The sequence below is a fragment of the Brachypodium distachyon genome, chromosome 2, assembly GCF_000005505.3.
Source record: "Brachypodium distachyon strain Bd21 chromosome 2, Brachypodium_distachyon_v3.0, whole genome shotgun sequence".
In the NCBI taxonomy this organism is placed as follows: Eukaryota; Viridiplantae; Streptophyta; class Magnoliopsida; order Poales; family Poaceae; genus Brachypodium; species Brachypodium distachyon.
In genome coordinates, this window is record NC_016132.3 from 53500059 (window position 1) to 53525646 (window position 25588).

A 25588-nucleotide genomic window follows, 5' to 3' on the forward strand; every position below is an offset into this window, starting at 1 on the left:
GGAGTCATGGAGATGGAGCTATAGCTAGCTTGCAGCAGAGCAATTGCAAAGCAACGTACGCACGCACTACGTGGAGCTATAGCTATGGCTCTGTGTCGCAGAGCAGCTATCACTGTGCGCGCACTGTGTCAACTCTACCACGCACACGCAGGGCCGCCCTGCGTGCCGGGTCTCGCTTTGTTTTCTTGCCCCACTCAGGGCTAGCTACTAGTACTACGAACGACGGATAACGCGCGCCAGGCTACCATACCTATCGTGCTGACACCGCTGGGCCATCGCTTCGCACGGGGCACGTGCACGTTTAGCTCGCTCGCTCGCTCGATGCTCACAGATCACCAGCCAGAGGCTCTGTAGATAGATGTAGGTAGCCATGGCTAGCTGCAAACCCTGACCTGCAAAACCTGCAACGTGATCTTTTGCTTGTTGAGCCCAGGCCACGGACCAAGATCACATTTCAGGCTTCGAGCTCCAGCGAGAGAGAGATTTGCATGGAGGAGACGCACGGCCCACGCGCGCATCGAGGTAAACCAGACGGTGGGCGCATTGCTCTGCATTGCGTGCAAAATGCCAATCCGTGTGCTGTGCCGCGCGCGCGGCCTGACCGGACCCCTCATGCTGCTATGGTGCACTGTGCGTACGAGCTTAATAACAGCGCCGTGGTGCATGGAGTCTGGACCCGCACCGCGCCTTCCTGTTCCTGACGCGTTGCACGTGTGTGGCCGTTCGTACGTGTATGCATGGCATGGCAGCACGGGCACGGCATACATGCCCGGTTACACGCCAAAATTTTCGTCCGTGCCGCCCGTTGCCTGATCGATCGGTCGTGCAGTACGTGCCATGCCCTGCATGCCCTTCTGAATGTTCTGAATTCTGATGAGATCTTCTTCATCGCCATCTTCACCTAGCCGGGTCCGCCAACAGCAAGGGAGTCATACGTGCAAATGAATAAAACACGCCGAAAGGACTTGAAATCAGCCGTTTTGTCCATGCCATGCGCGACGAATGAAACCTGAAACGGGTTCGCTGGAGACCACGCCGCCGGCCCGGCCGGGTATGATCAGCCCGTGCGTGCGCTTTTTGTATGCTGCGTGGTCGCGTGCATGCATGCATGGAGGCATGGAGCCATGTAGGGGAGGGGTCGCAAAGTTTGCTGCATGCTTTTGATGCATGGATGGACACACCTCGTGCTTCAATCATTTGCCCTCAATTATTACCGCAAGCAGAGGCCACCCCCAAGGAAACATGCATGGACTTTGGAGGTGCTCGCTCTGGTGATGAGTTTTTACGGAAACGGAAATGATATGATCGAATTCTGGGACAACCGGTCCGGTCGACATCAAATGGTCATTTCCCATACGAATCCCTTTCAGTTTTGGTAACTATAGATTATCTTACAAATTTATAAATCTCGAAATATAACCAAGAGTTGAAGAATTAAAATTGTTGGTTTTTACATTTCTAAGTCGACTGAGAAATAACTACGAAGTATTTCTTAATCGTTGTTTACAAAACCGTATGACCCAACCACTAGATTCGTACAAGATTCATACAAGTACACAAAGATGAAAAAAAAGTCTTAATCGAATGGCTGATCATATTGGCTGACAAATAGTCATTTTTTAAGTCGGTTGACAAATAGTCACTCCCTGAAATCATAGTGTGCTTTACTAGCATATGTTTGCAGTTGTGTTGAGACAATTACATGCGGTGAAAATTATATGATATATTTATCAAATGGCTTGTTGTAAAAAAACACTAACGGCCAAAATATTAACCATTTTAATGATACAACTTAAGAAATATGCACTTGATCTTAGTAAACTCATATACAAATTTATTGGCACAATAAGGACGTGTTTGGTTCCTGCTTTGCCCCCCTAGGTTACATGCACAATCCAAAATTCACCATTGTTCTGCATATCATCCTCCCGTGACCCCCCCCCCCCCCCCCAACAAGAATAGAAAGAGCACAAGAATATTTGCGGCGGCCACCAGATTTTCTCCTTTCTATTCTCTTCTTCCGTTACCATAACAAACCCGATTACATGCCTTATATAACTCATGCACACGTTAGGAAATAACTAATCCTACCAGGTCTCACGCCCCTAATCAATCCCACATCTAAGCACCCTACCTTGGAATCTCTCCAGCACTTCATTTTATTTTGCCCACGACACAACAGCTAACAGCCCCATCGCATGGCTACCTCCTTAACCGAATCTCTCAGCCAAAACTGGATCAGGCCCTCGCGCTCCACCTCTCCTTGACTTGTCTGCTTCACACGGCTCTGCTGCTTCACACAGCACCGGCATCACGCCTTGCTAACTTCTCTGCATCGCACATAGGTTGGCATCTCACCTCTCCAAGGTCTCAAACGGAGCTTTACCTGTCTACAGTCCTAAACTTGCATGCAAATGAACACCTAAGATGATACATATGAGAATCATGATTAAGTCTAACACCGCCCATCTCATCCGTCCTATCTGTGCCCACAAGATCCACTCTCTCCATCTCCGCCACAGATCGAGTTCCACCGCCGCTTTGTCTCTGTGGCGAAGCTCCAATATCACCCAATCTCCACCACCGCACCATCTTTATCGCCCCATCTCCACCACCGAGCTTAAACGTTGCCTGACTTCCCCACACCAAGTCCGATGAGATCTGAAGATAGAGCTCGACCGCCGCTCATGCTTGTTCCCCCACGTCACTGAAGCCACGGGGCTTCCTCAAGGATCCATTCCAGGTGGTCTTTCCCGAAGGAGTGATGTACGGAGGCACGGGGAGCTCATGGCGAAACACGGTCTTGCCCAACCAAGCTAGACTGAACCTGGATCAAGGATATGATGTAGCCTACGGGAACCCAGCGAATCAAACACACCCTAAAAGTACCCCTATAAAGGAACGAGAACGGCACGAGCAGGAAAGCCACCTCATCAAAGGTCGCTGCAAGCATGTCTACCTGCAGTTTCAACTTATTGGCATCTACACCGCCAAATCACCATTATTTGTTGACAAGGAGAGCCAGATGTGACAAGCCAACTTTATTATTGAAGTTGGCAAATTATAACCAATACAAATGATACAATTGCTAGACAACATGGTAAACCAAGTTAATTTGCGTAGACAGAATGGCAAATACAACACACGTTAAGGTGCAACACGCAGAGGATATCTTTCCGCAACAAGGACTTTGATGCTAACTCACGCAGTGTCGACATGCATCGCGTTAGGCGCCGTCAAGACTTGCCCCCAGACTCTTTGCTAGGCTAACAATATATATATTTGAACTAATAGAAATGGGCAAATTTAAGAAAACAAATTCAACAATATTTTTTAGTTTGCAACTATAAACACACAAGTGGACTAGGGATTGTTGGAAGGAGGGAGAGAGCAGTGGCTCGTTTGCATCGTCAGTTGTGGTATAGTACATTGAATGACACTGACACGGATTGCTGTTAGCAGGTCATACATGTCTGACGTGTCCGTGAAAGCTAACGTATCCGATGATGCGTAAACTGGAGGCTTCCTGTTGACGTGCTGTGTGCATGATATGCCCTGCCTCGTAGAGCCTGCAAGAAATGAGTACGTACGTACGTAGAGAACCACTCGTACTCCTACGTACGTACTACTACAAGTACTGCTCCTGTGGGCTGTGGCAGAGAGATAAGTAGGAGTAGACCATAGATAGAATCATACTCCAAGCTATCTACGACACCAAGGTCAGTTCAGAGGAAGCCAGCTGCGCCGGTTGCCTTTACCTCTTTTTCTGCCGAGTGACGGATGCATGACCACACTGTACGTACGTATCTGTTTGGTTCCTTCTCCCTTTAAGGAGATTGGCTAATCACCGTCCCGTCCACGTACGTACGTTAACGTACCACCGTGGCCGGCTGCATGCATGTCAGGGACTACGATCGAGGCTCCACTAGTGCTAGCATTCAAAGCACAAAGCGTCCCTGGAGAAGCTCTGCACCGTCTCAGACCACAGACGTTGCGTACGAACGTAGGCCTGATAGCTGGCCACCAAGAACCCCAGGAGCTATTGCTGTGTGGCTGCACCTGGTTGACGTGTAGCTCGGCACCGAGTACGTACGTCGGTAACGTGAGGTACAAGCCCAAGATTTCGTCGCTTGCTTTACTACCGCCTCACTCCCCGGCCTGTCTTTTCTTGTCATGTGCAAGTATTTAGACCTGATCTTGGACCTGTGATTTGACACCGGCCAGCCCTGCGCCGATTTCTGTCGCGAACAAGTTGGGTTTTGGCCCGGGTGCATTGCAATCGCAGCTGCCACGCAGCAAGCCAAAGTCTTCCAAGCAAGACACTGAGGAACACATGCATGCATGTACTTTCTCCGTTGGTCGCTGTTTCAGTGCAACAATGACAATTATTTAGAAATATTAAATAAGCACAGGCACGCACTGTGCGTGACATGAACACATTTGTGTCTGTGACCGACCATGCGTGCACATTACGTGTGCTGTCTGTCTGGGACTGCAACTCTGCATGCAAGAGATGCGCGTACTGATTTAAGCCCCGGCCGGCTAGCTTCTGGCAGTGCCTCAACGCCACCCATCCATGCATCATGCCTGCATGATCGCATGGATATGGAAAGGAGCCAATTCAAAGCTGCACACATGCCGCGCGCGACGTTCGAGAACTGGAGTCAAGTTCAGTTAATGCACCGCAACTACAACGTCCATCTGCATGCATGCATCCATCCACCGGTGTCTCGACGACTTCGTCAAAGGGCCCGGCGGCTGTGGAGATGGGCGCTGCTGTATAGCAACAGTTGCCGAGTACCGAGGGAGTGATGGCGCCCTGATGCATTGTGTCCGCGCATTTTGGTCGTGTTATTACAGTATGTACTAGGCGCGCATGCACACCGTCATGGGCTCATGTACCGGCGTCCGATCGAGCTAGCGCAACGACCACTTCTGCTGCTGCCAGTGTCCGGACGACGTTAGGTGCAGTAGCTCTAGCTTTTTACGTATATGTATCGCATGCATGGATGCTTAGCACTTTCTCTCCGTTCTCGCCTTTCTGATAGCCTTTTCGGTTCATTTGGGAGTATATATGACATGTCTGGATAACTACTGCCGGCTGGGGTGGGGGTAGGCGCCGGCCCGACCGGTGTGGGCACGATCGACGACGTGCGTGCATGCATGCTTTTCTCTCGCAGTTTGGTCGCTGATCGGATGGATCAGGCCGTGTGTGCCCACGACGATGCTGTCGTGTCTCAGGTAGGGTTTGGTGTGTGATGAAACTGGACACGCGTGCTGTACCTAAATGCTAAGGGTTTTTTTGGTGGCTCGAGTGTTCGGTGCAAGGATCTGTGGTGAGTACGTACGTAGTAACTGACGCGACATGTCGATAATTAAAGGGCCGCCCAATAATAGGCGAGCGTCCCTCCGCTTCGACCGTCGGAGCGATGACATGATCATGATTCGACCGACTGTTACCAAGTTACACAAATAGTCCGTATCAATGTTTGGATTCTCAATTTTATTTTCAGAATCCGGCGAATCTAAGAGGCTATTTTGTGTTTCAAACCAGCCACAAGCCTCATGAAAATTACAGGGCTGCTCCGACAAATGACCAGAACTAGCTATAGCAACATTTTTCTTGCATTTAACTCCATAGGCCCACCAATATGACACTTTAAACATGTACTCCTTCCGTCCCTAAGTTCTTGTCATGAATTTTAATTTGAACTAAAACCACGACAAGAATTTAGAAACGGAGGGAATACACTTCTCACCTCTCTTTCTATCGACAGCTCGCCTACCTCAATAAAGTATTGGTTGAAAGTCCATTCCTTATAACTACTGAAGTGTACTTCGTTCGTTCCAAAATATAAGCTGTTCCAGCTTTATCCTAAATTAATCTTTTTAAAATTTGAACAAGGTTGTGAAAAAATATACTACTTCAATATCTACCATATCAAATAAGGATACATTGGAAATTCATATCAATACGAATGTAGTAATAATTTAGAGCTGTACATGTTGATATATTTTTCCATAAATTTGGTGAAACATTAAAAAGTTTGACTCAAGGACAAAACTAGAACAACTTACAATTTGGAATAGAGAGAGTAATAAGTAGTGAAACATCCATCCGACGTCTTCTATCATAATGAAATCAAGAGAATAATGATGGTAGAAACAATAATTATTATTGTTAAAATAGTCATTGTTACAGAATACAACATGGTTTTCGATTTCTCGAGTGTACAGGTGGATTCGATGATAGTTAAAATAATGAATCCGAAATGAAAATGCTCTCATGGATTATATAGCATGGTAAAAGTGTTCTTGTGATTGGGGTTACCAGTCATGGGCTTCCGGGCTGAGAAAGAAGAATATGTGAAACCAAACTACAACCTATATGTCATGCTCATTTCTGCGGAAAAAACCGTTTCCAAAGACCACTTCTATTAGAAGCAGTTCTTCAACTGGAACAGCAAGAACCTTTTGTGTTGGTAGATGGTTCAGCAACATTAATAGTAGTTCCTTGCATTGAACGCCCATTCGCAGATGCGGACTCCTGTGCCGCAAGTGCTTTTTTGCTTACAATCTGGTGAATTTCACTCAATACAGTATGAAATGCCTTCTCCACATTGATCGCCTCCAGTGCAGATGTCTCAAGGAAGGAGAGGCTTTCTTTCTCAGAAAATGCTTGGCTGTCTTCCTCAGGGACCGATCTTAAGTGGTTTAAATCTGACTTGTTCCCGACCATCATGACAACTATGTTCGCATCTGCATGATCCCGGAGCTCACGGAGCCACCTCTGGACATTGTCGAAGGTCTGCCTCTTTGTTATGTCAAAGACTAAGAGCGCTCCAACGGCACCCCTGTAGTACGCACTAGTAATTGCACGGTATCTCTCCTGACCAGCCGTGTCCCATATCTGTGCCTTCACAGTCTTTCCGTCTATCTGTCTCAAAATAAAATTAAACTTTTGCTATGATCACTACACAGATATGGCTTTATGACAAGTATAAAACACTAATAGGAAAGAATTGAAATGCTATTCCAATCCGCAGTAACCATTTCACATGCTTGGTTACATGGCAACAATGTCACTTCTCAAACAAGTGTTCAAAAGATTTTCCCAGCACATACCCGTTTTTTAACCGGAGTCCAAATCCTCGATCCCTTGGTTAACTAGAAGAGGTTTGTCCAGTTAATTAGCAAAAAACCATTACAAACACCCATAATGCCTTGAAAAATTTGAGAAAATGCCCCGCCTGCAGGCGATGGAACATGACCGCATGCAGGGCAACACTAGCCGACCCGGCTACCCACACACACTCCACGGACTCTGCCTAGAAGAAGAACATCCCAAGCCCAATTACTGAATCCTACTGACTAGTTGAGTTACAGAACATGAAACATAAAGCTCTAACTACATCGTTCTTTTCTTTTTACTAATGTTCTTGAAAAGACTAATTGAAATATTCGTTCAATCAAAAGTACGAGATGATATCTTCTTGCTGACTTTCAGGAGAGGACCGGGTACGGAAGAGCTTAACAAGACAGAGCTATTCAATAAATCAACCAACGAGAAGAAATAGAGAAAGGTGTCGTGTGGGCAAAAGGCTACAGGTGGCACGGCCGTGTCAACAGAGAGGAATCCAGGACCAAGCCGGCAAGCACGGTTGAGTTCCAGACAGAGTCAGGCTCCGGGATGCAATAGAAGCAGAGCAAGTGGAGGTCAGAAGTCACCGTGTCCAAGTAGAACATGGAGCAAGGGAGTAGTCAAATAGCATAGTTGTTCTTCTATTCGTTGATTATTAGGAGCCTGAGTCTGTGTCCTATATGGATACTCGGGTGTTATATAAACCTAATTGTTTTGAGACAATTACTATCCCCTTGTGTATCCAAACAAGCGTTGCCATGTTGGGCACCAACTCTGCTCTCAGAAATTTGGTGGGACGCCAGTCTATTTTATCTATCCAGAATATTATGAGACTATTATTATCCCCTTCCAATGCAGTGCCAACATGATAATACCAAATTACCAATCAACATGGAGTAAAATTTCTGAAAGATAGGGACTCTTTAACAGTCTGGCCTAATACCGTCAGAAATGCAAAAGGAACTGATGAAAGCCTACATCCACATTACAATTTTCACGGCATCATCATGTGGTGTCAGTGTCATGCAACCAAAAAGTGTACTTAATACGTTGTCAGCTGAGCCATACCACCAACAGAAAAATAAAAATCGGCCGGTGCTTTGTGTCCTGAGTCCTGATAATTAATGATCCATTCAATCCAAGATCTCCCGTCCTAGCCAGAAGACCGTGGCACGAGACAGCAAATTCAACCAAATGCCTGTTCGATAGGCCAAACTAAAACGTACCAAGCACTGGATCACAAATGACGGCCCTACGGACGGCATTCTCAATTGTAAACCGTGTCTCGTATATGTCACCAATTATGCAACAGCGATAAGATCATCGGATCGTGTGGTAGCGGGGGTTGCTCACCTGCAGGGTTCGGGTGGCGAACTCGACGCCGATGGTGGACTTGGACTCGAGGCAGAACTCGTTGCGGGTGAAACGGGAGAGAATGTTGGACTTGCCGACGCCGGAGTCGCCGATGAGGACGATCTTGAAGAGGTAGTCGTACTCGTTGTCCACCCGGTGCGCCATCTCCGCCTCCTCCTTCCCCCCGGACCCGATCACCCGGGCAACCGAGACAAACCTGGAGCAAAAATCTTCCTCCTTAACCGAGATGCGTCCCGGTGGAACCCGGAGGGGAGATCGCCTCTCACGGTCTCACCTGTTCGATTTCGGGCCGGGGAATTTTTTGGGGAGGTGGGGGCGGATCCGAGGGAGGGACCGCCGCGAGGAGGGGGAGGAGGAAAACCGGGGAAAGGGAAGGAAAAGGGATCTCGTGCTGAGCTGGCCCGGCTTTGGCGAGGTGAATTGGCAGGATTATCTCGAGGCCAGCCTGCGGTGCCCGGTCGCTCGACGGCTGGCGTTCGCCTTCTTTTTTGTCGTCCCCGCCCGTGCTGTCAGATCAGACGAGATCTGTGCGTGGTCGGTGGCTGGAAGCCTGGAACTGTTTTTTTTTTTTTAGAGCTGTGGCTGGAACTGGCTGCGTGCGGTTTTTTCTTGTTCAGTTCGTGGGCCTGGACCGTCGGATGTACCATGGCCTTCTCGTTCTGGCTCGTGGTTGAATGTTTGGCTCGGCCCGGTAGGCCGGTAGAGGTAGAGATCTTGAGTGCGGATCGGCCTGTGGGCAAATAAAATGTCTGGGGGCATCCGAGGGATAATTTGGAGTTTTGGACCGGCCCCCTGCCTTACTTTTGCATTTTTTTTCCTCTAAAAAATGTTTTGGATCTAATAAAAATAATAAGAAAGTACTTATTTCAAATCTATTTAAATAATTCAGAAAATAATTTTATTTTTTTTCTAAATAATGTTCAACCACTCATGTATGGATCCAATCTTTTCTACCAGAACGTTGGTAAAAAAAATTGAACATGCGGGTACCAATTAATCGCCATAGAGGTTCGGCATTTATGGTTTTAAAATTAAGAATATATTCGCCCAAAGGGGACAAAATTGGCAAGCTGGAAAACAAATGTTGTTTTGTCTTGAGTAAACTATTAACGTGTTTTTCTCGACATACTTAGCATTAGATCTTCCACTTCCTCGTGTGGAATTCTGTTGGTAGGCGCTTTCACCTTGATCCCTTCTGCCCAATTAATTGGAACAACTACATTTCTATCAAATCCTGGTGGACTGAAAGGCTGGAAGTTATCTCCACCAATAGGGCCAAGGATGAGATCAAAGGAGCTACCTCTCCTTTTCTGTTAACCTTATGGACTATTTGGAATGAGAGGAATGGGAGGATCTTTAAGCATCGCCGGAGGTCTGCGGTGGCGATGGTGGAGCTCATTCAGGAGGAGGCTCTTTTGTGGAGTCATGCGGATTCTTTAGGAATCGGTGCCCTCCTTTCGGGAGATGATGATGTACCTTGAACTTTTTTGTATTTTCCTCCTCTCTTGTTAATTCTCTTTTCTCCTCTTAAATTGTATTTACTTCCTGGTTGAGATCTTCTCGACTGCTTTGTCAATGAAAGGCACGATGTGCTACTTTCATCAAAAAAATAACTTCCTCGTGTTGCATAGTCAGCCGGGGCAACCCTTGTTGCTTCAATTACCTTTTTTCCACCGCTTGTAAATATTTAAACTCTTCTTCCAAATCAAAGGACAATCGACTGTCTTTTATTCAAAAAAAAATTGAGGCATGGCTAACAAACACAAATTGGCCTTTACATGCCTAAGTGATAGCCGGAGCGAGTGTACTACATGGAGCAATTTGGCCATTGCGAAATATATATTTGAGGATTTTGGGTGAACACACAAAACTCTCAAATACCAAAACACTAGTGACTAAAAAATACACTAACCCAGGCCTGAGGATTTAACCCTTCAAAATTCATGTGAAAACCCTTTCAGTCATTGGAGGCCGTAAAGTTTTGGATTGTTAGCATTCCTTCATTGTCTTCAGGAAATGTATTCCAAGTCTGAACCTCATACTGACATAGTACTATTGTATTATCCAGAACAATCGAGTGAGATGCTAAGTCCAATGCATGCTAATCCAACAGCAAGCCAGCCGGTCAGATAATTCAGTCCAGCTCGAACAACGCTCACCGAGAGCTTCCTACCTGCTTGTCCAACCCGATTTGAGCATACAAAATCAATCCGGCCGCCGCCTGTCCCGAGCATGATGAGACGTCTCCTGAAATCTTTCCACCTAGTTCGCCAACAGGCTTGGCGCTGAATTTCTTCTCTTATCTCATCCATGCTCCAAAGCGGCAGCCACTTGTCGTGTCGACCTCGACCCTGGATGCGACTTCCCGATCCACAAATAATTTCGTATGCTCTTTCCGGTGCGCCCGGCGCTTTTCGGGAGCATACTAATCTCATCACCTCATCCTTTTCCCGTGCTTGCGACCCCCGGAGGCCCGGAGAGAGGGACGGGGTTTCGGCCCCGCCGCAGGCGCAGCATCCGCATCGCTTCAAGTCACACCGGCCGCGCCGTCGCCGTCCGTGGCAAACAGGATAGAAAGCGCGTGGGGGAAGAAGAAGGCGGGCGGCCCTACGACATGCCTCGCCGCATCATTGACACGTCGGCGCACGATAGTCGATAGATGATACTTCTTGGTTCCAAAGATGGTGGAATTATTGGGCCACTAAAGCGTGCGGCTTAGCGTGCCGTTCGTCTGATCCGGTCCCCGGGGAACGCTGGCTGCGTGAAGAGCCGGAGAAAGATTGCCGGAGAGAATCGGGCAGTGTGGATGGACGCGCGGAGGCTGCCGGCCGGTTTCACGTCGTTCCAGAGGATCCTCGGTGACCCACAGCTGCCAGCCTCCGCCGGCCGGCCTGGCCTCTGGGGTTTTGACTTGGACGGGGTGATGATATCCGCGGCGGAACGGAATCTCGGGCTGGGATAAGGATGAACCTCGAGGCGCGGAGTGCGCGCGTGCATCACGCTCTGAATTCCATTCCTGATGTTGTCTTTCAAAAGCGGCGTCTAGCTTGCTTTTTAAGGAACACAAATCCACTTCGGATAAATATTCATCCCGTCTCCGGCCGGCCGGTCCAGTCTCCCGTCTCAGCTGCTCCTAGGGCGGCGTCGATGTGTCATGCTCATGGCACGCCTGGGATTAGCCACAGTGCCACACGTGATGATAGAACCCTTGGCCGGTCAGTACTCTCGCTTGATCTGGATGGAGTCGAGCTGATCAGATCAGCAGGCGGTCCGAACGCACGATCGACAGGTGGGTGGACAGAACAGATGCTGCGTCGCGCGTGCCGCCGCGCCGCAAGAAGGGCGGCGAGAGAACAGTTTGGCCAACTTCTCTCTGGACCATTTTGGACCAGCCAGCGTGCCGTATAGCACCAGTGTAGGTGTAGCCGTATAGCTAGGCCGGTCTCCACAGCAAACGGACCACACAAAAATACAGTCATACTCCAGTCAGCTCCCATCAATTCCGAGACATATAGCTCGTGTGCCATGCCGTGCGCTGGCTTACCGGGCAATGCGTGCAGTACTCGTATGTGTTCGTGTCGTCGCGGACTCCAAAACCTCTAGAAACAGGGCAAGTGCCAGGATCCTTCGTGTATCCTCTCTTTTCGGAAGAACCAGATCCTTCGTCCTGGGCTAACTAACTGGAACAACAACAACTCCAGTGACACTTGTTGACCCGTGCGCAGGAACTAAAAGCTGTTGGAATCACGGAAAGATGGGAGTGCGAGTGGATATTCGGCAAAAGGCAATGGCTAAGCTGGGGTGGGGGGCCTGGGTTGGGGACGACGGAAAGACGAGGTGACGATAAGGCTGTGATATCAACATCACCGGGGCAGGGAATAGTATCCTCCTCGTAGGAGGTGATGAGGTCAAAGGGCGCGCAAGGGCTTGGTGATTTTGGTATATGCTATGCCCTGCGGAGTCTCATCAAATTGCAAGGTCAATGTGTTGTGCTGCGTGATGCATCATGTCACTGCGAATCTACCTATCTGGTCTGGTAGTCCCCGCGCTAAGCCTTAAGACCTTTTGCGACTTGGCTGACGATGAACATGAGCCGCTCCCACACGGTTGGATCGAAATCGACGTTCTACCCAGTAAAGAGAGTGCATGGGTGTGTAAACCCAACAAGTCATGTTGATTGAAACTATCAAAGTTGAATAAATTGCACAAAAAGATACACCTTCAAGGCATGGAGTAACATAAAACTATAACTTCAATAGATTTTTTAAGAAAAAAAAAATACAACTCCAGGACTTAAGTAACAAAATTCCTAAACTTACAATATAGCCATTTAATATATTTTCTTAAATCATAAGGAGTTGATGTTTTTTATTTCGTTCCCTCGCGCGCACGGTTTTCATTGGTGGAGTAGCTTCCAACATGGAGTTGATTTTGCGCGCTTGTCATTTTGCGTGAACAGTGCGCATCGCACTGCTAGCCTTGCTTTGGATGCGGCTGACGGCTGCCTGCAGACCACGTGCGATGCTAATTAGTCACGCATGCAAGCATGCATTCTGTACTTATCAGTTGATGAGATTTTGTCTTGGATGTATGGGTGCATGTCTACATTTTGCACTAACTATTTTTGAGACTTAAAATATTTTATAGCTCGAACCGCTCGTACGATTCACAATCCGTTTTCACCGTTGGCTTCGTACCGACGAGAGCTTCAAAACTAGATCCCACTCGAATATTTTTCGATGAATTTTTTTATCTTTCGTGTTACCAAGCGATAATGCACAAGTTATCATCATACTCTGAAAGAATTTACCACCGTTAGCATGTGGTAACTTCGTACTAACAGAGTGGCAATTTCATAAATTGTTGGGTGGTAATTTTAATGCATAAGTAACCATCATATTTTTTTATGAAGTTGTCATGTGCTAACTTCTTACTAACGGGACGGCAATTTCATATATTATTGGGTGGTAACTTCAACACATAAGTAAGCAACCATCCTATTTTGTATAAAGTTTTCATGTGGCAACTTGTAGTAACAGGAACGATAACTTTCTATTTTATCTGGTTGGTAACTTTAATGCATAAGTAACCATTTGTCATGTGATAACTTGTTACTAATAGGGATGATAACTTCATATGTTATTAGATGGTAACTTTAACACATAAGTAATCACTTCTTTTTTGTGAGAAGTTATCACGTGGTAACTTGTTACTATCAAGGGTGATAACTTTATATATTATTGGTTGGTAAATTTTGACACGGATTTTTTTTGGTCAAAACATAGCAATATGCCATCTAGTTTTGAAGATATCGTCGAAACAAAATGAACCGTGAAAACGGATCCGAAATCGAGTATACGGTTTGAGACCTATAACTTTTTGAAGTTTCACATTTTGCTAATGCATTAACAATGCATGCTGTGACATGCACCAGTCTACTACTCTCCATATTTGGTCTTGGTGTATGCGCGCCCCGACCGATGCGCGTACGGTTGCGCATTAGCAAAGTTCATATATTTTTTTCAGAACAAGATGGTTGTTTCCGCCATTCGATTAGTAGAAAAGAAATTTTACACAAACGAATCCCGTGGCGTCCGAAAAGAGAAGGAGGGAGAGCAAAGAAAAAAAATCTCGAAGAGAGAGCTAGCTGTCTCCCTGGTCAATTGAGCTCGCTAAAGTGTGGCTCACGACATCCTCCTAGTGTCCCCACAAGAAAAGCAACTTCTAAAGCAGACAAAGCCGTAGAGCGGAAGACACGTCTGTTTCGCTCCTTCCACGCTCCTCACCACGTAGCGATAAGCTTTCCACTAAGCACTCACTTCCCCCTCTTCGGTAGGCCGGGAATAAGCTCGTCCCAGTGAGCATTGATGTTGTCAGTCGAGGGAGATGCCGTCACCGTAGCGGAGCTCTAGGATTGAATGTGACCCCAACCTCCATGGTGAAGCCGCAATCCCTGCACAAGTGAATGATTGCTCCGCATGGATGTAGCAAAGACGGTAGATGGGATCATGTGGCCATCCCCGGATGGCCAGATTGTCTGTCGTGAGGATCTTGCCATGCAGCACTGTCCAAGCAAAGAATTTGCATTTCGGGGTTGTGCCGGCCTTCCAAATTTTCTAAGAGGCGAAAGGAGGAAAGGATCCAGAGAATTGCATGCGGTAAGCGGACGTGGCGGAGTAGGAGCCCGAAGAAGTCCACTTCCACGTGATGGAGTCATTTTCCGTGGACAGATTGATGCCCTGAATGCATTCCCAAAGGGTGACGAAGTAGTGAGCTGTTTGGTGGTGCTAATGTTCAGCAGGGCCCGCACCCAATTCCTCTTGGCTAGCTCCTTTTGCATGGTGCGGTTGTTCCGGGAGGCAATGGCGAATAGCCCAAGCTAGCGTCCTTTGGCGACGAGCCGTCGGGCATCCATGCGTTGTGCCAAAAGAGGGCCTTCTCACCCGCCCCAAGATGGATTCTGGATGAGGCCCGGAACAAAGCCATGTCCTCTGGCCGCATTGGGAGGGGAGGCCCAGCCATGGACGGTGGCGATCGGCCCATGAGAGCCAGGGCCAACGAAGACGCAGGGCCCGGCCGAATCTGGTGAGGTCGAGGATTCCGAGCCCACCGAGCTCGCGAGGGCGGCATACCGTGGCCCAATTTACCAAGTCGAGGTAGTTTCCTGACAAGTCCTTATCGTGGAACACGCATCCAAACGAAGACGTGGATGAGCTTGTTGATTTGCCGGAGAATCCCCGCAGGAATCTTGAAGGTGGTGAGATGGTAAGTAACCATAGCCGACAGGACGGACCTGGCAACCACCACACGCCCCGCTCTGGTGAAGTTCGAGCCCCTCCAACCCGCAAGGCGGGCCCTAACCTTGTCGATCATCGGTAGAAAGGCCGTCCCATTGAGTCTGGATAGGCTGAGAGGTAGTCCCAAGTAGGTGCATGGGAAGGATCCTTGCTTGGCCGGGAAGGAAGTTGAGAGTCGTGGCGGTCTGCTTGTCGTCACAACCAATGGTAAAAATCTCTGATTTTTCAAAATTTGTGCGCATCCTGGAGGCATCGCCAAAGAGCTTAATCTCTGCGGTCTCACAGATCATTGGATTGGAACAAGCCGGATGAGCCCAACCAAGCCCCTATCACTCTTTGTTATATTTGTATTTCCACATCAAATGCTTTTCTTAGTTGATTGTTAAAATTTCAGGCCACTTTGCCTAGCCCTTTGAGAGAAACAATTCAAAATTGATGATTCGGTCAAGTTGGAATCTCAAAATTCAAAATTTCTAGAGACATTTAAATTTGCTACAAATAACTTATGTAATTTAGAGCTTTGAAAAACGTTTTGCAAATATTCCATCCTATCAATCAACCGACGTGTTACCAGTTGAAGGGCTAGTTGCCATGCTAATTGGCTCTAGGGCTAATTAATTTGGACTTGGACGAGACATTTATTATAGTTCGAGAACCTAGAGGCTGATTTTATAGTTCGAGGACCTAAATGAGACATTCGAAATATGTAGATTACCTCTAGTGCACACAACTCGAGAAATCTTAGTTGCACCAGGAAATGACACCATACATGTATAGATGTAGTTGAATTAATTGAGTATTTGTTTTTAAGAGCAGTAAGTAAACATTTTTTTTCTAAGATATGCTCGAACAGAATCAAGTATGTACCGAAGTGGCGCTTAAGATTTCTCAAGTAAAGTAATATCACAAATATTTCAGATACACTTTTACTTATGCAAGATAACAACAAATTTATTGAATGAGACTTTTCTTATGACAACAGGATGGAGTTTTGTTTTCATACACATGTTGCTTGATGTAATGCTTTAAGCACCGGGGTCCGGCATGAGGCAGGAGAAGAGTGGTAGATAAGTATCCCTTGTACTCTCTTGCCGTTGTTGTTATGACCTTGTACAAGCGCTTTGCGGAAACATGCTATAATCATAGGCTCGGCTCTATCTTTTGATCTCAAGAATGAATCCAAGAAATCTCCACATGGAGCGCAAAAAGCCTTCCCCACCTAAGTGGTGCAATTAGTTTCAATGCCAAGTTTTCTTTGGGTAATTTTATAGTCACAAATTGCACTCTTTATCTTTTTTTTTATCGTTCTACTTCACGTACAGATGTTCTCAGTTACTCTCAACTTTTCTTTTTCTGTAGACTCAATTCCGTATATCTTTTTTCTACACTCTAAAGAAATATACTTCCCGGAATTGTTTGTCGTTGATTTAGTATAAAATTTTACGAATAATTCCGACGATCCGAGGGAGTAAGTAAATTTGTATGCAGTACACTTCACAGGGAGCATATTTTAGCCTTCGGTCGGCCGGTGGACAAGCGAACAACGACGGTTAACGGGGGGTACGTCTCGTCGTGTAGAGGTCAGAGGTGCATCGGCATCACATCGATCCTTTCCTGCTGTATTCTAGTCACCCCTCGTCGCCGTCCTCCTGCCACTGGCGCCAGCACCTACCCCGGGTCTCGCTTCGCTGCTTAGCGGACGGCAACAGTTGGACGGCGAGTCGGCGACGGCGCGACGCGTTCATTGAGAAAGAGCATCTGCACCTTTTTCATATAAGCCCTTCTAGATCTGTAGAATCACGAGGTAGTCCTTGGGCCAGGGGCCTTTAAATGCGGGCACGCATGGAGGCCGGAGCAGAGCGCCACGAGTCGAGTTGTTGAGCAGCAGCAGTCCTTCCCTAGACTCCCCGTCTCTTCCACCCGCCCCCCTCACCGCCGCCTACAACCGCTTCACGTGCCCTAATCCTCGGCAGCTCTTCCTCCTTTTCCATCCATTCCCCAGATGGAGCCCAAGAAGTCCTCCTCTCCTCAGCCCCAGCCCCGTACTACGGTGACCAAGAAGTCGTCACCTCCCCGCGCCGCCGCCGACACCGTCGCCGCCGGAGCCGAGTCGCCGTTGAGCAGCCTGTTCCACCCGATGTCGCATGGGGTATCCCCTTTTCCTCATGCCTTTTGCCTGTTCGGCGTTATGTCTGTATTTCCCGTCCGTGCTCGACGTGATCGATATCTTGCTTAATCGGAGCAATTTTGAGGTTATTTTTTTTATGGATGATGACGCAGATGTTTCTCTTCGCGTGCAGTATCAGAATTGTCTATTCATTCGTCGTTGTTCACACGATAATTTAGTTTACTACTGTATATGCGTCCATCCTGTGGAGTGAATATCCGAGAATTTAGTAGATTTTTAATGTAGATACAACCTAATTTTCAAGTGGATGTCTATTATTCGTTCCGTTCTAATTAATTATGGATTTTATTCGTTTCTAGTTTGGAAGTAATTTTATTCCCTTCCCATTTTTTTTCCAAGGTGAACAGCAAAGAGCAGGATTTGTACTCCATTCTTTTCAAAGGGCAGAACGGGAGTGCTCAGGCTAGCGTTGCAGGTAGTTGTACAACTCACCCTTTTCGTCTTATATCCTTTATGCCATTCTGACACTTGCGAAAATGAAACGGAACACTACGTCACACCTCTGCATCAGCGAATTAAAGCAGATAAACTCTTTACCCACTTTAATTGATCAGCAGCGCACCCACCTTGAAAGTTTGGAGCCTTTATCAATTATCACTTCCAAAAGGAAAAGGGTATTCCAGTTCCTGACAAGTCTTGAAAGTTTGGAGCCTTTATCATTTGCACACACGTATGAGTTTCATATGTTTTGGTACAGTGTCTACATATTGGCCATCGTCAACCAACCAGAAATTTTCCTTAGAAATTCATATTTCACCAAATCATGGGCTGTTTCTTATCTCAAGTAATATCATCTCAGTGATCATCTTACTCGGTTTGGATAACTGGGGTATGCCGTAGCAGAAAAGTAACTAATATATTGCTTTGTTAATTGTGATCCAGATGGTAAATCTCAGTGGAGTCCTGCTAAAAGATACGCCAAGGATAACAAACACTCGTGTGACCCGGTTGATACGTCGTCCTGTTTTGGTTCTTCTGTGCACTATGGTGGTCGAGACTATTATGGCAGCTGCTCAGCACCTAAGCAAGCCACGGAATACAATGATGTAAGACACTTTTAAGCCCAAAATAACAACTCCTGCTTGCAGTTCATCAGTAATTTGGTTTATTTCAGTTGGCACTTACTGTGAAGCGCTTGTAAGTTTTTTAACACTTCTTATAATCATTTCAGTATAAGGTGGATAATAAGGATCCCACCACTGATTCTCATGGAGACTGGTGGCAAGGTATAGCGTTATTGTATTCTCATGGAGTATTTGGAAGGAAAAAAAAATTAAGGGCAAGCCTCCTGAATATTATTTACTATGATTTGAGTTTATATGGCTGACCTTGTTGTTTTTTTTGGGTCTTCAGGCTCGTTTTACTACTGATAAAGCTTGGTGGCCTCTCCCTGGTCAAACAAGGTAAAAGGGATTGTCTTACTATCGTTAAATTATTTTGGTTTTAATGCTGCTGGCTGCTTGTACTGTGTACTATGTTTTATATTATTCAGATTACATTTTGGTGATATTGAACTCTTTATGCAAATCCGAGATGAACATAGGCAACTGATAGTTGGGAATGAGATACACACTCTTCCTCACTTGGCACGTACCAGTTATCATTTTCGCAGATGTTTATTTTTATCAGTAAACAAACATATGCTCCCATTTTGATTTCAGTAGTCCGAATGGCATAGTAAAATGTAAATTTCAAAAATCTAAAGATGGGAGGGAAATGAGTTTTGCACTGATTTCTAAAATCTAAATATTCACTAAAAAGTGCCCAAACAACTCTATTTGGATGAGGAAATATTGATTCCTGCCGCATCTCAAATCCTTCTTCGAGTTCCGCACTGATTCTATTTCCCTCTATTCCTTTGATGTTTATAATATTATTGTACCAAAAATAGAATATATTCATTGTTGTGTCAGTGTCAAGGCTCTGACGTCAATGGCTAATTAACTTTTCTGAATAAGTAGCTGTGAGATTGATGTACAATGATGTGGTTATGGTGGGGATGACCAAAGGTCACTATCACTATGTTAGGGAAGAAAAATCATTTCCTGGGTTGAAACCTCAGTTAACTCCCCACTTTATATGTTGCCGTCATTATTTAGGGTAAAAAAGTAGTTGCCTCTCTTTAAATGTTGTTTCATGACGTAGCTAGCATTGTATCCTATGAATTCACTTTGGTCAGACAGCAACTGCAAAATTAGTTATTCTGTATGATATGCTTTTATTTTGTTTCTAGTTTGTTATTGAAAAACAAAATCACCCCATGAGGATAAGGCTCATACTCCATTTGTACTGCAGCATTTTGTTGTTGTTGTTGAAACTATTACACTATTAGAGCCATGCTACATGGTGTAAATCACTCTTCAGCGTTAGTGTTGAATGTCTTGTGTTGTCATATTGTATCATACTATCATGTTATTATTGGTTGCTACCATTTTTCTCACAGTTCTGTTTTTTACTGTTTGGCAGGAAATCGAAGGGAGGATGTGTTGAAGCTGGTTTCCTTAATAGTATTGGTAACCTCTACATAGTATAGTCACATTCGCTCATCAGTGGTGGCAGTATTTGGATGCATCATCACTCCTGAGAAGATGTAGTGTGTGCCTTTACCTTTTCCTTCCATAGCTTGTGCTTTAGTTTTCGCATGTAATGAACCTACAAGCAACTAAGGGTTAGCTCTTGGTTTGCATAAAGGGTCCTTGTTTCATTCTGCCAAACCTGGTCAGTGTGGTCTCTGACTCCTACATGGCAAACCTATCTTTCTTATACTGTTGGATCCTCGCTCCAGACCAGAAGTGCTGGAGAAGCAGAGATCATTTGCATTGTAAAACTGTACTCCTGGAATTTCATAGAAGTTTCAAAAAGGATTGTTCTCAATGTCTTTATACTAATATAAAAGACTTAATTGGTGGCCGTGGTCCATCACTTGTAGACACTGTAACTTCTTTTTCTGTGTCTTATAAAAGACTCAATTGATGGCGGCGGCGGTTGTCACTTTTATATATACTACTACTATAAAATACTCAACTGGTGGCGGTGGTTCGCCACTTCTAGACGGTTTAACTTCTTTTTCTGTGTCTTATGTTGATTTGTGATAAATCACTGAGATGGAAAGGAATGCAGATTATATGATCTATGATAACAATAGTCGTATAATCTTTTTTTAACATGTATTTTTTAGTTTATAGCAACTCAAGGTCAAGGGTATTGTACTAGTAGCATACTTGGTCGCAGACTCGGAGCCGTCAGGTCGTGAGTTTGTGTGCGTAGGTTTGATCGGCAGGCACGTTTTTGTTTGACGGTGCCTTAATCCTAATCTAGCTGGGTGGCTTACCCTGTTCTTTTCTTTTGGCGTGAATGAATGCCATGGAATACATGAAAATGTTTTATTCCAACATAGGCGTTATCCATTATTATTCAGAAGAAGGTACAAGAAAAAGTTTGCACATGACAAACAAAGATCACAGCCTGTTACAGCAGGTTTATACTCCTGTTGGACGGCAGTGAGAGTTTAAGAGCCCTTTCCCTTCCAGTCCCATCACCTTCGCTCCGCCTCCTCATGGCAGGGTGTACGCTGCACAGTAAAACAGAGCAAATCAAATGAAGTTGATTCAGTGCATACTCGTTCTTCTCTAAGGAAAAAGCACTGACAGTTCAAAAAAAAGGAAAAGGCACTGAAACAGAGTTATCTACAGAGGAAACGTCCGACTGAACACCACAGGAGGAGAAGGCACTTACGGCCGCATTTGTAACCGATGGGGCGGTTGGCGATGGCGCAGCGCTTGGGGATGGTCATGGCCACGGCGGGCTTGACGCCGGCCTGGCGCGCGGTGTTGGACAGCATGACGGCGCAGAGGCACTTCGGGTTGCGGCCGATGCCGCGCACCTGGGCACAGCAGCTGGGCGGCACCGCGGCGCGCGGGTTCTGCGTGGCCGCCGCGCACGGGGCCAGCTTCAGCGCCGTCCTGTCCACGGGGACGCGGCCGCACTCCCCGGCGCCGCGCGCCGTCCCCAGCCGGCCGGCCACCACAAGAAGCATCGCAAGGAAGCAGAGGCACCTCCCCTTGAACTCCATCTCTTGCTGCTGCACTTCACGCTTCTCTGAATTCTCTCTGTGTCTATGCGCTGCACTTGGATGGTGATCGTCTCGACGTCTTGCGAGGGGTATATATATGGGGATCTCCGGCCTGGGGCGTGGATGGAAGCCATCGTTGGTTTGCTTGAAGATTTGGTTCGGATCATGCATGGCATGGTGTGAAAAGCCCGGAGTGGCCGACTGGGTGCTGCACTTAAGTGCTCTTTTGGCCGCGCGCATGCAGTTGGCTCTCGGTTTAGGGCATTACCTACTGCACTCCACTAAGCTGATGAAACGATTAACATACATGAAAGTTTCTTTGCAGTCTCTGGACATCAGCCACGTATGGCCTTGTAATGGAAAGATTCGGCTAGTTTGTCAGTTCACAATCATTTCGGGTATGTCGGCGGTTGAAAGCCCGCCCGGAGTTCTTGAAAACGCGAGAACCAAGCCACACTGCCTTTTCTGATCTTCAGGTAACTGAAACAGCAGTAGAAGCTGCAGGTTTTAACTGGAGTCCTTCCAATCCAATAGACGGAGGTAATTCCCTCTGATTTAGCAGCCACAAAGGATGTTATCTGATCACAAAGGTATGCTAGCAGCAGCATAAATAGTGTTCCTTTTCCACTTTCTTTTCAAGGCAAGCAGTACATAGCTTTTTCCTGGTAAAATAAAAGAACCAGCGCAGATAGCTTAGCACTGAAAATACAGTGAGACCATAGCCCATAGGCATACTTAAATGACATGAGTATACACACAGACACAGCCTTGTGACCTGGTCCTTGCAATCTATTACTAGCCTGTGGCTTTACAGCTCTGTAGTTGTTGAGACATCGATCATCGCACTCCTGTTCACGATTATCATCCCCTTGACCTCTGGGCCAACGTGATCTGTCAAGGCTTTCCTCGCGGCAGCCACCCTGTTGCCGTGAGACCGTCTGCCAGCAGCAGGCGAGGTCCTATCCTTCTTCGACGGGCTCGATAGTTGCGACGGCGAGAAACTAGGCGTGGCATACGCGGTCACGAATGGTGTGCCGGAGGCAGGCACTTGCTGGTAAGGCGGAACCACGGCCTTGCTGCAGGCAATCTTGCGGTCTGCGTCGCCTGGTGGCAAGTATTCAGCGTGCCTGTTCAGCTCATCGATGTTGAGTAGATCATCGATGCGGGCGACGATGTTCGAGGCCAGGCTCTCAAGAACTCTTGAATAGCACTCCAATATTGATTTGCCCACATCCTGAAAATTGTTCACCATGCAGTAAAGGAGAGTTCAGCTCTCGACCTTCAAATGGGTAGATCACTAATGGACACGTCTACAAACCTTGTTGTACTGAATCTTGCTCATGTCCAAGCTTGTCTGCGTCAGAGCAGGGAACCTTTGCTTGAGGCATATCAGCAAGCCCTCTGCCCGCTCGGCCAGCAGCTCCCTTTTCTCTGTATCCATCATCATGTCTTTCACCATGCCCCAAGATGATCTCGCGCTAGCGGTGCGGCCTAAGCCACTCGCCAACTTCGCAGGAACCCTCCGGCGCCACACGTAGACGGATGCCTCGACGCGGTTGGCAACTTCCAGGGCCTGGTACTCCGTTGACAGGTCTAGGCAGTCAAGAAGGCACTCTGGAGAGAACTGGTCAGAGGTTATGTAGCGGTACATCATGTCGCCCAAAGTCGCTCTTCCGTTCTGCCATCCAAAATTATAGCAGCAAAGCTGAGATCAAGAGACATTACTCAACACTGCAAGGTGATGTTAGTAGATCATGTTATACTACCTTTGGCAGGGAGTCGAAGTATGATTCAGGGACCTCCATCTCAGCTAAAGCCGTGCTGTTGATGGCCATGGCAGCCTTCAGGATTTGATTTGCACAGTCACGTTTGTGCTGCAATTGTTTCTTCGTCTTGTCACGGAGGCCCCCAGGGGGCACACGAGGCACCGGTAGCCACCATTTATCGTCGCGGCGGTGGAAGGCTGCCCGGAAGGAGGCGGAGCCGTCGCAGTCCGGCGCGCATATCCCTTGGTCGACGTACCAGAATTCTTGGTCTCTGAAGCTGTCCAGGATTTCCTGTCAAGTGATGCTGTGATGAGAAGTTGCTGAATTTTTTTCGATCACTTGTGCAGCGAATTTACAGTTGCGAAAACTCACAAGGAGCATATGATCTAGCTTCCGTAGTGCTGGCAGATTGATGTACAAATCAGACCGTGGCCTGCTTGTCATGATCTGGAACATATAACAGTCAGTTATTGAGAGGTGAAGGCTGAACTTTGTTTCATGACAGCAGGAGTAGCAGTAATCGGATCATTACAGTACTAACTACTATAACGATTTTGTAGCGTTGTAGTCGTACATACCTCGTATCGCTAGTACAGTTTTCTATCGGTTGCTTTAAATCAAAGATCCTTTGCCGAAATGGACCTCTGTTGTCTAATTGACAGATTATATCACGTGCAAACTGTTTCATCTGGTAGCAAATTTCGCAAAAACAACAACCGGCATCACAAAGTTCAGATGAGAAAACGCTCCAGGCACCAAACATTTTCTCATTTTCTCTCACGAATAGAAGGTCAAATAATAAATAAAAATTTCCAGACTAGCCAAGTGCGTGCTTAATAGCGATTTAGAGTGGTCCATGTGCAACAGCGCTGTCACGCTCCTAAGAAAAACCAGCTGCTGCACTTGGTCCCGAACAACTACGTTAATGGCCGCGGATTCAGAACCACAATATCTCCCGCGTGTCGGTGTTCAATAACCAAACGTACATTTGCCGGACAGCCAAAGACATTTGAACTTCAGAGACGTGAATTGAGCCGGCCCCCGGCTGGTCCGTACGCATAGAAAGGGGAAGCTCTAAGTTGACAGCGGCTGACAATTGCAGCTCTCCGCGATACGGTTGAAATGTGAAGAAAAGAAGGTACACTACTAGGCTGCCGTTGTTCCGTACCTCGAGCCTGGCCCCGTCGGGGAATGACTGCCAGGTGGGGACCAGTTCGACGATGTGGTCGCTGACGGAGAGCAGCCAGCTCATCTCCCGCCGCCACATGGCCTTCTTCTCCGGCGGGAGCGGCTCCAGCCTCCACAGCTGGCCGAAGATCGTAGCTGCACAGCAGTGCACGACGGCGAAACTCAACTAAGAACTGTCTCGTCCAAGAATAGAACCGGCAAAAAAAAAATTGAAGCAGAGACGGAGTTAATTTCTGACCGCAGAGATTGGTAACGGCGTTGGAGATGGCGAGCGCCGTGCACACGCCCTTGCCGCTCCCCGACATGTCCTCCCCGAGCAGCAGCTTCGCGAACCTTTCCTTCATCATTTCCATGTCTGCAGCTCACCTCGCGCAAATTAACCATCAGTAGTTCAGTACACTGCGCACAGTTCACCACTGACAAGAAAGAAGAAGACGAAACACCAACGATCTCGGGGGGTGCCGTGCCGATTATGTTACCTGTTGAGGTAGCTCTGCGCTTCTGCTTGTGCTGCTTGCCCATCTCGGTGTCGGACATGACGGCGCAGCAGGCCGTCTTGGGCGCCATTTTAGGCCCCCTTTTGGCGAGGACGACGGGCCAGTGGTCCGTCGAGGCGGCGTCGGAGCTGGAGCTGCTCCCGTCGGCCGAGTCCGTCGTGAAGGCCTCGCTCACGGCCCCGCCCCTCTCCTCTTCCCCGCTCCCCATCCGATCCACCCAACCCAGAAGCTGCCGTACGTGCGTAGACAGATCTCCCAACCCAAGTCCCAACAACGCACGCACGCACGCCCCTATGCGCACGCACGTACGACGCTGCTAGCTCCGCTCCTCGGCCGGCGTCCCGGGCGGGCTCGGCTCCGCACGCGACGAGACGGGGAGGAAATGGCGCGCGCGGGGGTCCTGGTTTTGAGCGCTTCTATGCGATGTCTTCCTTTCTTTTTTTGGCGTTTTGGAGTCTCGGGTTGTGGCGCAATGGGGGAAGGAGTGACTGACAATGGAAGGCTGGCTGGATGGTTGGTCGATGGGGAAGAGCGAGTGACCGTTGGGTTCTGGAGCAGTGAGGGT

General features: G+C 47.4%; 4 protein-coding genes across 5 annotated transcripts; 1 reads left to right on the plus strand and 3 right to left on the minus strand.

The window, feature by feature from the left end:
- Positions 1 to 6154: 6154 nt before the first annotated feature.
- On the minus strand, positions 6155 to 8971 carry LOC100824057 (ras-related protein Rab11C). The gene is made up of 2 exons (XM_003564562.4): positions 8495 to 8971; positions 6155 to 6937 (listed from the first exon to the last, which is right to left on the minus strand). Exons 1-2 carry the CDS (start codon positions 8657 to 8659, stop codon positions 6452 to 6454), a joined length of 651 nt encoding a protein of 216 aa, XP_003564610.1. The 5' UTR covers positions 8660 to 8971; the 3' UTR covers positions 6155 to 6451.
- An 8177-nt stretch (positions 8972 to 17148) lies between these two features.
- Positions 17149 to 20432, plus strand: LOC100824578. 2 transcript variants are annotated; one of them, XM_024459214.1, is made up of 6 exons: positions 17149 to 17461; positions 17840 to 17918; positions 18383 to 18546; positions 18672 to 18726; positions 18854 to 18903; positions 19967 to 20432. In XM_024459214.1, exons 1-5 carry the CDS (start codon positions 17315 to 17317, stop codon positions 18868 to 18870), a joined length of 462 nt encoding a protein of 153 aa, XP_024314982.1. In that variant the 5' UTR covers positions 17149 to 17314; the 3' UTR covers positions 18871 to 18903; positions 19967 to 20432. The 2 variants fall into 2 exon arrangements, with proteins under 2 accessions (XP_024314982.1, XP_003564611.1); XM_003564563.4 differs by having other exon boundaries at positions 17152 to 17461; positions 17840 to 17915.
- Positions 20433 to 20881: 449 nt separating this feature from the next.
- Positions 20882 to 21755, minus strand: LOC100826535. Its single transcript, XM_003567221.4, has 2 exons — positions 21236 to 21755; positions 20882 to 21071 (listed from the first exon to the last, which is right to left on the minus strand). The coding sequence occupies exons 1-2, from the start codon at positions 21741 to 21743 to the stop codon at positions 21055 to 21057; spliced, it is 525 nt and encodes a 174-aa protein (XP_003567269.2). The 5' UTR covers positions 21744 to 21755; the 3' UTR covers positions 20882 to 21054.
- Positions 20882 to 25231, minus strand: LOC100826846 (rop guanine nucleotide exchange factor 7). Its single transcript, XM_010234258.3, has 8 exons — positions 25006 to 25231; positions 24765 to 24881; positions 24507 to 24661; positions 23711 to 23785; positions 23339 to 23629; positions 22891 to 23250; positions 21236 to 22806; positions 20882 to 21071 (listed from the first exon to the last, which is right to left on the minus strand). Exons 1-7 carry the CDS (start codon positions 25229 to 25231, stop codon positions 22381 to 22383), a joined length of 1650 nt encoding a protein of 549 aa, XP_010232560.1. The 3' UTR covers positions 20882 to 21071; positions 21236 to 22380.
- Positions 25232 to 25588: the final 357 nt, after the last annotated feature.

Excerpts from the sequence above, each read along its gene's own strand:
- LOC100824057 (XM_003564562.4), bottom strand. The coding sequence starts at position 8,659 with ATGGCGCACCGGGTGGACAACGAGTACGACTACCTCTTCAAGATCGTC. Across the intron at positions 6,938-8,494 it reads TCGCCACCCGAACCCTGCAG|ATAGACGGAAAGACTGTGAA; the intron begins GTGAGCAACCCC and ends ATTTTGAGACAG.
- LOC100824578 (XM_024459214.1), top strand. The coding sequence starts at position 17,315 with ATGGAGCCCAAGAAGTCCTCCTCTCCTCAGCCCCAGCCCCGTACTACG. Across the intron at positions 17,462-17,839 it reads TCCACCCGATGTCGCATGGG|GTGAACAGCAAAGAGCAGGA; the intron begins GTATCCCCTTTT and ends TTTTTTTCCAAG. Across the intron at positions 17,919-18,382 it reads TCAGGCTAGCGTTGCAGGTA|ATGGTAAATCTCAGTGGAGT; the intron begins GTTGTACAACTC and ends ATTGTGATCCAG.
- LOC100826535 (XM_003567221.4), bottom strand. The coding sequence starts at position 21,743 with ATGCATGATCCGAACCAAATCTTCAAGCAAACCAACGATGGCTTCCAT.
- LOC100826846 (XM_010234258.3), bottom strand. The coding sequence starts at position 25,231 with ATGGGGAGCGGGGAAGAGGAGAGGGGCGGGGCCGTGAGCGAGGCCTTC. Across the intron at positions 24,882-25,005 it reads GCGCAGAGCTACCTCAACAG|ACATGGAAATGATGAAGGAA; the intron begins GTAACATAATCG and ends GGTGAGCTGCAG. Across the intron at positions 24,662-24,764 it reads CGCCGTTACCAATCTCTGCG|CTACGATCTTCGGCCAGCTG; the intron begins GTCAGAAATTAA and ends ACTGCTGTGCAG.